Below are 14964 nucleotides of genomic sequence, written 5' to 3' on the forward strand. Positions count from 1 at the left end.
GCAGTTTGACCTTATCCTTATACGTAAGAGGCAAGCGCTGGTCTAAGCCCAGACAGGAGAGGAGCGCCAGGGCTGCAGCAGCGGCTAAGCACAGCACCCACAACACATTTGTTGCATGAGAGATGGAGATCATATTTGGTAGGAATAAAGAAGAACATCCAGAGCCCATAAAAGCTAAGGTGCAAGGTAAGTGCAAGAAAACCTGTTCTAATATGTGTGGTTATGTTTGTGTTTTCAACATTGTTTACCCAACACAACACTGGAAAACGGAAACTGCAAAAGTAAGAAAAGTGAGTTTTGCGTAAAGTACTGATCTCAGATAATATTTATGCTCCAGCTGCAGGACTTTCCTCGTTTCACATTTCTGTGTACTTCTCAAAGGAGTCTGAACGGGATTCACTGAAGTTGCTGGCGAGGGACAAGTGTCGGGGTTTAATCTGGTGACAGGCGCTCCCTCCCCCATGGCTCTGCTCTGGCTTTCAGTTTCTCCTCGCTGTAACCCTTCCCTACCCTCTCCGTGTCTGCTCACACTCTTCCCTGCCTCCTGGAGACAGTCACTAAAACCGGGACTCTTCAGCAGTAGTATTGCTAAATAGGAAAGCAGCAGGAATGGAGGCAATGGTCTACCGTTGAAAAGAGGGTTCAGAAGTCAATCTGCGCAGAGTATCCTTTACTGAAGCAGTTTTAAAAGGCTCTCCAGGGATAAACACTTGATCAATCTGTTATTCTTACTGCTATTTTATACTTTACAGAAGAGGGTTTTGCTACATTTACAGGAGAGGTTTGTTGCTGAGAACTCCTATTTAGTAAATACATGCTGCACTGTTTGCAATACGTAGTCTGAGAAAGGTACACATCTAGTCTCGATTTTAAAGTCACTTCCTGAGTACAACGTGTGCTGCAGGACTTTGTTGTTGTTCAGTTTGTGTCTGAATTGCAAAAGGCTTTGTTTCGAAGTGCTTTGCTACAATTTGCAGTGGGTTTATGCCATTTAATTTCTGTTCCTCAAAATAAAAACTTATTACTGAAACATTTGAAGTTGTTTGCAAACAAACTATGTATTGTCAGACCTGATCTGTATTATGCAGTGGTTTATTTGAACCAAAAAGCCTTCATTTTTCGGTAAATGTTCCATCATTGGTAACAGTGATAATTATTTCCCAATTATGAAAACTAACGAGAAATTTGATCTCTTTAAATATTTTGCTAACCCTGAGCCCTGCCAGTATTTTGGCTCCATGAGACTCTGTTGCTGTGATAGTTAATAATGCCCACATATTTGGAGATCTTATGGTGCCACTGCTGTGTCTTCATGTGGTATAGAAAAGTACTATTGTTTCCACTTCAGATGAAAGTCTGAAGCAAAATGATACACAGTCCAGATTTCTAAAGCTGTTTAAGGACTTTGGGATGCTGATTGATGCCAGTGTGATTTACAGAAGGTCTTAATTCCCACTAGGACAAACTTTCATCTAGAAACTTAACCCTTTGCTCTGTGCTTTTCATATTGGAATTGTCCCAGAAACTGCACTGAATTACACCAGAAGTTTCAGAAGCTGCATCAAATCCTCAGTGCCTTAAAAAGAAGATCCCCCTTTTCCCTGTTTATTTCTTCCAGAAGAATTATTTTATTTGCCTGTTCTGGCACTTAATAAGCACCGTTATTCTGACATAGAGGAATAATCTCTAAACAAAATCTTTAGCTCTAGGAGCTGCAAGATGTTCGCTGAATTGCAGAAATATCTGCTTTTCCTGAATAATGGCCCCAAAGTAGAAGACAGTTGGACAGGGTCAAAATCTCACAAGACCTCATATGAAGCAGAAGTATTACATTTTCACCATAGTGAAAGAGAGACTGGTCGCAGCAAGACCACATGCAGTCAACCCAACTCAGTGTTAGCATTGCAGCCCATGCTCATTGCAGAGATTAGAGTGCTAAATGGCATTGGTAGGAGGGTAGAGGCACAGAAGACTACACTCACTACACTGCAGTCACCCATAGTATTGAGGAGATAGAAAAGCCTACAGTGTCCTGATGCCAAATAACAGAAAACAGGAAGAAGGGAAGTGGCAAGAAGTGGCAAGAAGAGAAATGCTTGTATTTAGGCATATAAGCAGACTAAATTTGTATCTATTTTGAACATATACTTTCTTTAAGATCACCATCCTATTCTCTCTGAAGGATTTTTTCTTCTGCTAACTCGTCATTTCCTCACTGTCTTCTCATCAACTATTTTTAGCTGCTCAAGTTTTGTGCGGTTATCTGTATTAAAGATTAAACCTTGTTCATCTTATAAAAATGCCCCTATGATTATTATATTGGAACTTCTTGCATTAGGCAAGAAAGGTTTAGTTTTCAAGGCTCTTTCAGAATGTAATAATAATAGTAACATTAACAATAATAATAACAATGATAGTCCATCCATTATGTCAACAATATTTTATCTTCCTCCCATATTCCAGAACAGTAACAGTAATGAAGTTGTGTGAGTATTGTGGCATGCAGTTGGTTAGTCTGACTGAGAATATATTTTAGGTAAAGCTGACATTTACTCCATGTCCTTCCTTTGCATGTGGATGTTTTTAACTTGTGTCCTTAATGTAATCTGTTTAAAGATATGGCACATGACTCTCTTTCCCTTACCTAAAATGGTCAAAAAAGGAAATATTCTCTTAGAAAGTGGCCAAAGTCCTTCTAGGATCTTGGAAAATCTTAGAGCAAAACAATTGTTACTCCTCTGCAACTGCATCAGCTTTAACAAAATTGAGCATTTCCACAGGAGGACATTTCTATCTGCTGTAAAGGGAGTATTAATTACAAAGTGTGTCAATATGTTCAACATGGGATTAAATGATAAGGGAAAGTAAAAGTTTGGAATAGCATTTTATGCAGAGACAATGTTCAGCACAGGATTGTGTGGATAAATAGTATGTGATCTTCAGTGTTCCCTCAGGAGGCATACACACAAAGAAGCAAGTGAAGCATATAAATCTGATACGCTTTGTTTAGCTCTTTAATGAAATTCTTTGACTGTTGTTATTCTGTGTGTCAATAGTGGGTAATGTATTTCTTGCAGGGTTTTGATGAGGAACATTTCTTATTCAAACCTCAACAGTACTTACGTATTTTCACTATAGTATTCCTACCTTTTATTTGTGTTCAAAACATCAACATTATGACGAGTGTCACAAAAGCACTCCCCAAATGACACTACATTATGCTTTGTAATTTTATTACCGAAATTTTCACTGGAATTCATTTAGCCTGAAGTTTAAATTGACGTACTGAAGGCAGATGCAAGTCATATAACCTACAAAATATGTTTATTTCTGACAAGCTGTAGCTTTTCCTGGCTTGAGGACAAAGGTTTAAATATATCATTTTAAAACCTGAGTACAGGAAAGGAAGGTCTCATCTTATTTACTTCCTGTTATTTAGCAAATTATTCCAGCAATTTCATCTTCTTATAGTGATCTCATACAGCAATATTCATGCAGAATATTACTAGTGCCACATTTTTGAGCAGATCATATTTTAGTAAAACCAAACTCCAACATAATTATATGCTATTACAAATCTTGACACATCCACAGTGTAGCTGCCTACATGAAGCCTATGCTGTCAGGAAAATTATCCTCTAACATGCTCCTCACCTAAATGAATGGATGATGGTATCTCCTTTTTGTTCATAGGTCAATTGCCCACATGGTTGCAAGGGATACTTCTCCGAAATGGCCCAGGGATGCACACAATTGGGGACACGAAGTATAACCACTGGTTTGATGGCATGGCTCTGCTGCATAGCTTTACATTTAAAAATGGTAAGTTCTTGCACATCAGATTAAAAAAAAACCCAAATCAAACCCTAAAAAGCCTATATTTTGGTGCCTTGTGTTGGTAATTCCCAATTTGATTAGTGTTATCAGTTTGCGTGTTTTGTCTGCAGTGTGGCATGTGTGGTGAGGTGGTAGCCACCTTGGGGAAGGACTTTCCAAACATATAGTCACACACCACTCTCCACAGCAGCAGCAACATCTCTTTAAAGCAATTTCCCATTTTTTTTATGTTTTTCCTCTTTTCTGGAGTGCCAAAGCTCAAAATTGTCTGCACTACAGGACAGCCTGATTTCTGAGCTGGTCACTGCAGGGCAGCCTGTGCCTTCCACCCAGAGCTTCCGAGTTTCCAGCTGGATCAACCAGTACAAGAACTGTAATACCTAAAGGTTTTTCTGTTGTGGATGAACAACCTAGTTTCAGAGAAGCCTAACATTACCCCCTTGGGATTTGGCTGCAGCTATAACAGCGGCCAGGAAAGAAACTGGGCCACTGTGTCACTTAACATACCAAACCTCCCTTATATATACTTGACACCCCTGCAAGCAGTCCTCCTACTTGTCATATTTGTGGAGAGAAAACAGGCAGCTCCTCTATCCAAACCAACCTCATATTTTGCTTTCAGCTAAAGCACTTTATACGCATTCAGCTGTTTTACAATGTGGGGCAGGATTTTTTACACCTAGATTCTTCTTGCAAAAAGTACATATCTGTAAAAGAACCGTGTTTTACTCCTTTCATCCTCTGTTCCCAGTGTTTACCTTTTAGTTTCCGTTTCTGTGATTGGAGGCATTTAATGCAACTGCAGGATCTCCTTGCATGTTCAGCTCTACATCTTTAACAAAATAACCTATAAAGAAATGACCAGTACATTTTATATTACTCACCTAAAGCAAATAGAGCTCAGTTAGTTCAATTCTAGTGTACCATTAAATTGTTTAGGATGGATATTTATTCCTTCACTTAATTTGTTACTTTCTCATAACTTCATTTTTTCAATACAGGAGATTTACCACCACTTGCACATTAACATATAAATAATCAGTTTTACACAGATTGTCTTAGTTTACTGAAATAGTTTATCCAAATCCCTCCTTTCCTCTCCCCAGTCTTCCAGTATTGTTCACATGTGTTATGAGTTGAGGACTATAACCAAACCGCTAGCAATCTCAGCTGCCACAACAACAGTCCTGGGCTCCTTAGAAAGCTGAGAGAGCCTTCCAAACCAGGGAGTTAGGGGCATTGTCTTCACTGCAAACTTCTCTTAGCTAAAGGACAGCTGCTTGAGAAACTCTTTCTCTGACTTTACCTGTGCTAATTTTCTAAAGAACTCTGCATTAAATGTGATTGAAACCTGTCTGGCCTTTGTCAGGTGAAGTTTACTACAGAAGCAAGTATCTCCGAAGTGACACGTACAACAGCAATATAGAAGCAAACCGAATCGTGGTGTCTGAGTTTGGAACTATGGCTTATCCAGATCCATGCAAAAACATATTTGCCAAGTAAGCAATGTTTTTTTCCAGCAAAACTCTTCTGTCTACTTCTTTCTCCAGTACAGATGTCTTTCTGTTTGCCTTGGACTCATATTTACAAACACAAAATTTGTTTTGTAAGTTTACAATTGGTAAATATTGAAAGAGATAGATCCAAGCACTGTACTCTCTGTGGGTTATTCTAAGGCAAATATTTATATTTATTTAGCAGCAATATAATATTGGGTGTTTTATTCACTATTGCAAGTATTTTGTTGTAATTTTGAAAAAAAAAATTTTTTTCAAGTGTTTTGCAGAAATTTATAAAAATGATAATCTGTAAGAAGAGAAACAGAAAGGAAAAGATTAAGAGATGGCAAAGGCATTTATGCAGATTTCATTTAACAAAAAGATGAAAAGCATCAATAATTGAAATAAAATCAGAAAAACTTCTTGATTAAAGACCATTTTTACAAAAAAAAAAAAAAGATGAAAAGTTACAATTCTTTCTTGAGTCAGGTGCAGTGCTTTGAAGGACTACATCAATAGGCCTGAGCTAATCCAATGTTCAAAATCAGAACCACTGGGGATTACTGCAGTAGCTGCTTTCATACTGTTAGAAAGTATGATATGAGAGGCAAGGTGTAAGCCATCATGTTATCTGTCACCTGTCTTGTACAATTGGCGTGAGTATTCCCTAACAAATGCAAGTAGCTTACCTATCCCTCCTTCCTGGCCCAACTACCTCTGATGACCTTGCTACCCTGAGATAAGATGCTTTTCTTCTTTCAGTTATAATCAGGTAGTGCTGGCATTTTAAGTTCAAAAAGGATATAAGCAACAGTGTTTTGGCTTCAGGTAAATGTGATAAAGTCCTACACTAATAAGAAAAACTGTTGAGCCCATATGTGAAGTTGAATCTTCTTTGAAATCACAATTGTTGTACAATATAGCACCGGGAGCTAAAATATTCCATCAGGGATTATATGAATCCATCGATTTTATGAAGGCATACCTTAAAAAACCCATCAGCTTCTGGATAGAAACTGTTTGACCAGATTTTCACAAATTTTTCCCTTGTACAGGGCATTCTCTTATTTGTCTCACACCATTCCTGAGTTCACAGACAACTGCCTCATCAACATTATGAAAACTGGGGATGATTTCTATGCTACTGGGGAGACTAACTTCATCAGGAAAATTAATCCACAGACTCTGGAGACATTAGAGAAGGTACGAATGTCTGTCTGTCATTCTACTTCCTTGTCTGATAATGAATAAAGTTTCAGGCTGGCTCATAAGGGTCTGTTAAACATGTGCAGGACACATGTTAACATGGAAAAACACATTTCTTCTTCTAACACTCTCTTACTTCTGAATTCATGATAAAGTGGAATAGGGAAGATACCAGTTGTTTTAAGAACTCCTGAGTCCAAAACGAAATCCCAGGTAGTTTGGGAAAAACTGGGTTTTTACTTGTATGTAATCTAGCAAGGTTGCAGGAATAAAACCACGATGACATGGTTATTTTGGATGATTTCCATTATTATGCCTCTGTAGTTATCAAATGATTTACATAAGTAGCAATTCAGTAGGTCAGTTATATGACTACTTGTCAAATACGTTATGCAAGATATTACTTAATTATTAAAGTGAAATCTTGAAAGATACAATGAGGTTTTTTTCTAGCACACAGTACAATTGAGTACAATTTCTAAACTTTAGATCAAATAGAAACCTTTTGATCCAGAAGATTGCTAGACTCATAGCCCAATTAAATAAACTGCTTTCAGGATTAAATGGATATTTGCAGAGTAACTTCTTTAGCCAGTCCTCCTGTTGTGTTATGTAGCTGCAAGGGAGAGGTGAATGTAATTCAGATTCTGTAACTTGCTTTAGCCTTGAATCAGGAAATCATTTGATTACCTACGTAAGTAATTTGGCTTGTTGAAATTTCAAGACCTTTTGAAAATGGGGGACCAATAAAGGCTGCCAGTGATAAAAAGCTGGTGGATTTGTGATGTTAGCCTAGATCAATTTTAATTTTCTTACACATCTCTAATATCTCCTGTTGTATGATTTTCCAGGTTGACTACAGCAAATACACAGCAGTAAATCTGGCAACTTCTCACCCACACTATGACAGTGCGGGAAATATTCTTAACATGGGTACTTCAATAGTTGATAAAGGGAAGACAAAATATGTTATATTTAAGATTCCTCCCTCTGTGCCAGGTAAGATACTTCTTTCATCAATATTGTCTAGAAACTTGTTAGCAATTTCTTTTCTTCTGAGGTTAGGGGGTGGTGATACAGCACTTTTAGAAACCAATAGCGTTAATTTTGTTAATTTTAACTTACTGAGAACTGCTAGCTGGTCTGGGCATGCGCTATTACAAATTCAGAAGAATTTGACTTTGACTGTTACTAGAGTGAAGTAACTCTTAGAAGAATTTGCATTCCTTGCATTGTGTTGTGTGGAAAGAGAATGAACAGAAACAATTTTAACTATAGGGCAGTACATATAATTTTAAGTTGTAAATTTTAATTTTCTTCATAAATGAAAATGCTCTTAAAGTGCTGATACTGCAATTATAGGGAAGCATAATACCAAACAATACTTAATGGAGAGTAAATTCCTCACTAACCTGGCCTACGCTAGGCCTTGCTGAAATAGTCCTTTGCTCACAGAGCAAATTGCTTGCTATTTTTTCTTCAAGACAATCTTTTTTTAATGTTGTCTTAAAATCAGCTGCTACTATGATGTCTGTCCCTTGGTTGAACAACCAAGAGGCCTTCCACAGCTGAAAGATAAGTTTGTCATTTCTAGCTGGGGCTCAAACAAATTCAGTATAGACCAAACAGGAACATCTCCTTAGAAGTTCAAAAACATAGAGGCATTTGAACTGCTGATTTAATTGAAATCTTTCTCCTCTGTGCTGTAACTTCTGAAGACAGTAAACAGTGGAATCAAATACTAAGACGGGGAGCACTGAGATATTACTGCATTGCTTCACTCAGATGTAAACACCTATGTTAGGTATGCAAGAGTAAACACCTCACTTTCTTAATAGGAATAAAGTGAGAAGAACATGTTGTTCTACTTCATATATGGGAGAAATCCAAGCACAGGATGGTATTGAAATTCCTAAGAAATATAATTTTATTTTTTATCGTTTATATTCAGAAACAGAAAAGAAGAAATCTCGTTTCAAACATCTGGAAGTGCTATGCTCCATCCATTCTCGCTCTCTGCTCCACCCAAGCTACTACCATAGCTTTGGAATCACAGAAAATTACATTGTCTTTGTAGAGCAGCCATTCAAACTGGATATGGTCAAACTGGCAACTGCTTACATGCGAGGCGTGAGCTGGGCTTCCTGCCTGGTCTATAATAACGAGGAGAAGGTATTTTTCTTAATGCTGAGCAATGGAAGCGGCCAGGCCAGTCTCTTCCACACTGCTCTGGTTTTCATCTGGTTCATTAGTTTCAGTAATGCCTCATTTTTTTCAACCCTTGACTTTCATGTTGCACATCTTTTTAGAAGTTGTATTTTTTTTTATACTATCTCCTATCTTCAGAAGTTTCACAAATAAATATCTGATGCTGAAGTGCTTGACAAAGAGGATAGTTTGGCATTGTTAAAAATACTGTGTGCTAGCAGAGAAATTCAAAACCACACTAGCATCCCTTTCACAGTACATTATATATATACATATGCATATACAAATGTATATATATACATTATATTTGTATGTGGATAATAGACATTATAATACTGTATACTATCCACAATATACAGTATTTTTTTGGGGCCATGAACAAAACTTATGTGTCTGGGATGCTACTGTGGGGTTTTTTTGTGCAAAAAAGATGTGCAACATGAATACATATATAATGTGTATATATACACATATATAATGTATTGTGGATAATATACATTATTATACAGTATTATAATAATCAGATGTATTGCATCTGACAGGAGAGTCAGTCTAATCTAATTTGCAACAGTAATATTAGTTTAAAGCTTTTCCACACTCATGTTACTTTGGCATTTTTTGATATTCAGCTTGGAACCTCTTGTCTCCTAGCAGCAAATCCTGAGTTCTTAATTTGCTTCAGCAGAAACAGACAATACATTAGAATGTTGATGGCTACCAGTAGAAAACAGTTTTCTAAATAACTATTTGCTCTTTGTTAATATTTTAAAATAATGTTTCCTCTCTTTCAGACTTGGTTTCATTTTGTAGATAGGAGGACTAAAAAAGAAGTATCCACCAAGTTCTATACCGATGCTTTGGTGCTTTTTCACCATGTAAATGCTTATGAAGAGGATGGCCACATTGTATTTGATGTTATTGCCTATAAAGACAACAGCTTATATGATATGTTCTACTTAAAAAACCTGAGTAAAGACTTTGAAGAGAATACTAAGCTTACCTCCATGCCAACCTGCAAACGATTTGTTGTTCCTCTACAGTACGACAAGGTAGAAAGAAAATGTCTTTTTAATCTGTTCTTTGATCAGGTATCTAAAATACATCAGTGTGAATAATGGGTGAATTATTAGTAGTCAGCCCTTACATGCAAATTTCTAATTCTTTAAAAATATTGTATACACAAAGTGTGCAGGAGTTTTGTTTTGTGTATGTACTGTGGGAAATGGCAATGAACAGCTGGACCTACAGTCACAGGACCTAATAAAATAATGAAATACCATTCATTATGGAGAACAGGGCTATTGAGCACTTCTTTATCAGTGAGATTTGTAAAATGCTGTCAAATATGAGCAGACTTATGAACTTGGCCATTGACTGGAAAGGCATGCATGAGTTTTTGCACAATCTGTTTCTTCCACTTTACTTTACTCAAGCCTACATATACTCATACTCCCAACTGCTGAAATGGTTTTATTAAAATGAGAATATTTCATTAAAGTGAGAGATCTATCACGAAGAGGAAAGATTTTATCTTTCAGTTTAATTTAAAACATCATTTTACATCACTGTTTTCAGGGAGGATTTTATACTGCCCAACAACTTGGGCAAGTTTCAGCCTGATACATTTGGAAGGGATAATATTTTTCTCTCTACATCCCAAAGTCTTAGTGATTTGATCATGTCTCAAGAACAGTTACATAGCAATGACAAAGGGTGTGTTGGATCACACCAGCTGTCCAAACTACCCTTCAATTCAGCAATAGTGTATTAAAAATGAGAGTGCATCACATGTATTTTTGCACTCAATTTATAGCAGGTGCAAACGAACTTCAGTGACTTCTAATGGGAATTAGATACCTAATTCCTCAAAATACATCTTCATTAATTAAATTCACAAACTATGTAATCGAGTTATTGTTCTTCTGGAGCATAGCCATGTCTATCTAAACTTTTTTAAAGGCTTGCTTTATTAAAAATGTGATATATTCATCTGTGATATACTCAGATCCTCTGGATATAACAAGATTTCTAATGAAGAAGTAAGAATCTAATGCTACAAGATAAACATTATACAAAGGAATTTTTTGTTTAATCCCAAAATTGTCTATATTAATATCAAACCTGATGAAATATCTAAATTAGAAGCATATTCTTAGAGATATTACTTTCTCAGCATATGTCTCTTTCAGGATGCTGAAGTAGGTTCTAATTTAGTCAAACTTCCATCTACTGCAACTGCTGTAAAAGAGAAAGATGGCAGCATCTATTGCCAGCCTGAAACCCTGTGTGAAGGTGAGACATATCCATTATACAAATCTCAAATATGTTATTTTAAACACACATAGATGCATTCTAATAATGCCTAACAGCTGTTTATATATGTAAGATCTTTACAAAGGTAAAAGAAACAAAACTTTTAATTAATAAGTTTAGTGTAGCTATTGACAATCTTCTTCTTCTTTACTTCCCTCCTAAGGGGCTATCCAGTAATGTATGACCCTGAACCTTTTATATATATATTTACCAAGAGTGAAATCCTTTAAATGTCTGAAGTTACATCATTTTAATACTAACACAGGATCCCAAGTCTGATCTTACAACTGTTAATATGGCTTGCAAATCTACTTGTTGCAAGAGTAATTTTAATTTAGTAGGTCTGTTGTAAATAGTAACTTCAGTTATTGTTGCATTTTATAAAGATTGCCTTTGAAAGTGAATTTTTACACTTTTTTCAGGGGATAATAACAGGAATATATAAAGAATATATATTTACCTAAAGTGAAAGTAATTCCTTAGAATGGTAGTCTCCAATTATATCTCAGATGTTGACGCCTCATGACGTCCCATGACACCTATTTCTGAAGAAAGAAAAAAAGCAAAAAATCCTAAACAAATAAAACCCCAAAATCCTCATAAATTCTAGTATAATGAATCCCTAAGAATAAAAATTTGCCATTTTTGAACTAACAAACAACCGTGGCTTAATTTTGTTATGTTATTATCCATCTTCAGCTTTTTAGAAGTTCAGGCATACAAAATCCATTCAATACACTCTCAAAGTTCTTCACAGGGCATAACATCCTGAAGATTAGCATATGCAAATGTATACTTGAGTAATTTTTCTTCACTTGTTCCTAAGTCTTTAACTTTATTTTACCCAGGGATAGAACTGCCTCGCATCAACTATGACTATAATGGCAAAAAATACAAGTATGTCTATGTAACGGAAGTCAAATGGAGTCCGGTTCCTACAAAGGTATAATTAACATTTACAAAGTCAGAAACTGTATTTGTAGACAACAAATCAAATTAAAGCAGTTGTAAGTAGACCATGCTTTCCTGGTTTGGCCCAAAATACAGCCTAATCTCATTCATACATGCTAATTCAAAGTGTGTGGCTCTGAGGCCAGAAACCGAACTCTTGTTTTCAACATCAAGTTAAAGCTTCTAAACACTGCAGTTAGGTATGGACAAACCCTGTATAATTTGGACAGACTTCTTATAATTCTTATTGTGTGACTGTAAGGCAGTGCAAATTGAGGTCACTGTTGGTTCTTGTATATAATTACCACAACTGATTACCAAATAAACCTGGATTTCTGCATGATGCAAAGAAATTTATTGCAGTAATTTTGAGAGTAGCTCAAACAAATCTGCAAGTTTGTGATTTTCAATGTAGATAATCTGTGCTTGACTCATATGTAGTTAAAAATGCTGTTAGAAGGGGTTTTTTTCATATCACATTTGTTTTTTCGCAATAAAGAACAACATGTCAGTTGCTCTTTATTGAACGGAGGTGCAACAACCACGCATAATCCTTAGGTAAGGTCTGATAGCAAAATTGCTGTCATCTTGGTTAGAAGGGAGAATTCTTCCAAAATCTTTCTCCAGTAATTTGGATAGTTTCATTTTTGTGTAAATGTATCTTTTGACTAAAAAGGTCAAAAGGGAAAAGAATATAACTGCATCCGTATGGGTAAAGAAAGGCCCTAACAGAATTGAATGGAAAATGCCATGCAACCCCATTGGTGATTAGTTTGGTCAGGCACTTACCCATTAATATTGAGTTGAAAATCTTCAGTAAATACCAGTATCTGTGTGGAATTCTTGACCCATTGGTTTGATCTTTACACATCACTATTAATAGCCTTTGCTCTGGCATGTATACTCTATCTAACAGTAAGAAAGACTTGAGAAATACTGAGGTCAGAATAAAAAGAAAATAATTCACAGAATTAGAAAACAGAAGGTTTAAATCCTGTTTCCTGAATTACTACAGAATTGCAGTGATTTGGTGCATGTCACTTGAATGTCTGGGCCTTGGACTTTTTCACTTTATAGTGAAGGCATTAATTATACTGAAGTTCTCCCATGATGTCTAAGTATTTGTAAAATACTTAAAGCCTATCAATGAAAGGTGTAATTGTAATCTCATGAAATGGAATTAAAAGAACGTTGTGAGATTTTGCAGCCACTAAATGTAACTCCAAAGTTTAACATTTTCCAAGTGTTTCCCTCTTGTTACAGCACATGCCTTGTTGCTCCTTAGCTCTTAGCTAATCCCCCACATTGTACTTTTGGAATAAACCACTGTCTGGGTCACTGACATTTTTCTTTTCTGGTCACAACAATTTAGATCGCAAAACTTAATGTCCAGACAAAGGAAATGCTCCACTGGGAAGAGGACCACTGCTGGCCTTCTGAGCCCGTTTTTGTTCCCAACCCTGATGCAAAAGAAGAGGATGATGGTAAAATGATGACAACATTCTGAAAGATAGGGTTACATGAGTTTTGCATTAAATCTCACAAGTTTCATCGTTCTTAGCTGAGGAAGCTGGGTTGTTGCTTGCACTGTGAGATTAAAATTAGCACCAGCCATTTTACTCCCAAAGAGAAACGAAACCCAAAGCAATATTAGACTAAAATCAGCTTGTGTAATGTCCCAGGATAAGCATAAACAATAAAACCAATGCTTAGGACTTTTCAGAGAGCCTTGGAGCTGGAGTTATCAGTAGTTTGGAATTGCTGAAGCTGTGGGAAGTCAGTGTTGTTGCAGATGAGAACACGAAGTGGCACTACAAGTATCCCTGAAATCTTGATCCAGTTCTGTTCTCAAGTGACTCCTTGCAAAGGCAAATGTGAAATAGCTGGAAGGATGAGTCACATAACTGCCAGGCACACAATTCAGTGTTGGTTTGCCTTCTTCCTTCTCAATGAACTGCAGGCAGACCAGGAAAAAGCACAGAAGGGAAGCATTTGTTAGTTCTTTAGCACTCTCAGTAGACTTTCAGTTTGTGTCCTAAGATTCTTAGGAAACAAGAATTGTTTTTCTGCTTGGTGTAACTGTTATGGGCTTCTAATTCTTCATTTGTATGTCACAGGTGTTGTTCTGACCTGTATTGTGGTGTCTGATCCAAAGAAAGCACCCTTTCTACTTGTCTTGGATGCTAAAACGTTCAAAGAATTGGGCCGAGCCATAATAGATGTAGAACTGCATCTGGACCTGCACGGAATGTTTATACCAGAGAAAGATTCTAAGACTGAAACAGAGTAAAATGCTACTTACTCTATCACACAAGCTTAGACAACCTTATATGGAATGGGGGATAATATTTTCCAGGAACCACTTTGTCTTATAATATGTCATAAGAGATAACTTTTATTACAAATAATTATATGCACAAATGGTACATAACTACTCCAAAAGAAGAATAATCAGTCTGAAATGCTAACGTTATATACAACTTGTGGGGCACAGAGTAGGAGACAAAGGTAACAACAAATGATTTATTTGAGTAGAATATAGCTTTCTGAGCAAATAAAGTACTGTATTTATAGGGTGATGCATACCATGAGTCACATGTGTCTGCAGCTCATGTAACTTTCGTTGACTGTTTCAAAATTGCAGCTCACAATGGAAGTTGTCTCCTGCCATAAAACCTCACTATCTGCTATGATACTAATAACTCATGGCAATGCATTCTCTTGGTGCTTGATTTCCTAAACTCCACCATAACCAAAGTATTAAACTGAGGTGCTACAACTTTCTAATTTAGAACCTAAACCCCCCCAGCTTTGCTAATAAATTGATCGCTGTTTTTCCCTTTTATGTTGACAAAAATGAGTAACTAGAAATAGAATATATGGGTTTATGTAGCATTCAATTATACTTTAGTCCTATTAAATCTTAAACGCTTCCTATTGAAATCAGTTT

The 14964-nt window shown here is 36.4% G+C and overlaps 1 protein-coding gene across 1 annotated transcript; it reads left to right on the forward strand.

The window, feature by feature from the left end:
* Positions 1–122: 122 nt before the first annotated feature.
* Positions 123–14304, forward strand: BCO1 (beta-carotene oxygenase 1; the record flags this gene model as incomplete). Its single annotated transcript, XM_080638050.1, has 11 exons — positions 123–186; positions 3694–3822; positions 5207–5336; positions 6392–6539; positions 7394–7541; positions 8494–8714; positions 9542–9799; positions 10940–11042; positions 11912–12006; positions 13387–13498; positions 14132–14304. The coding sequence occupies 11 exons, from the start codon at positions 123–125 to the stop codon at positions 14302–14304; spliced, it is 1581 nt and encodes a 526-aa protein (XP_080494176.1).
* Between the last annotated feature and the right edge of the window lie 660 nt (positions 14305–14964).

The sequence above is a fragment of the Psittacula echo genome (genome assembly GCF_963264785.1).
Source record: "Psittacula echo genome assembly, chromosome: Z".
Lineage (NCBI taxonomy): Eukaryota > Metazoa > Chordata > Aves > Psittaciformes > Psittacidae > Psittacula > Psittacula echo.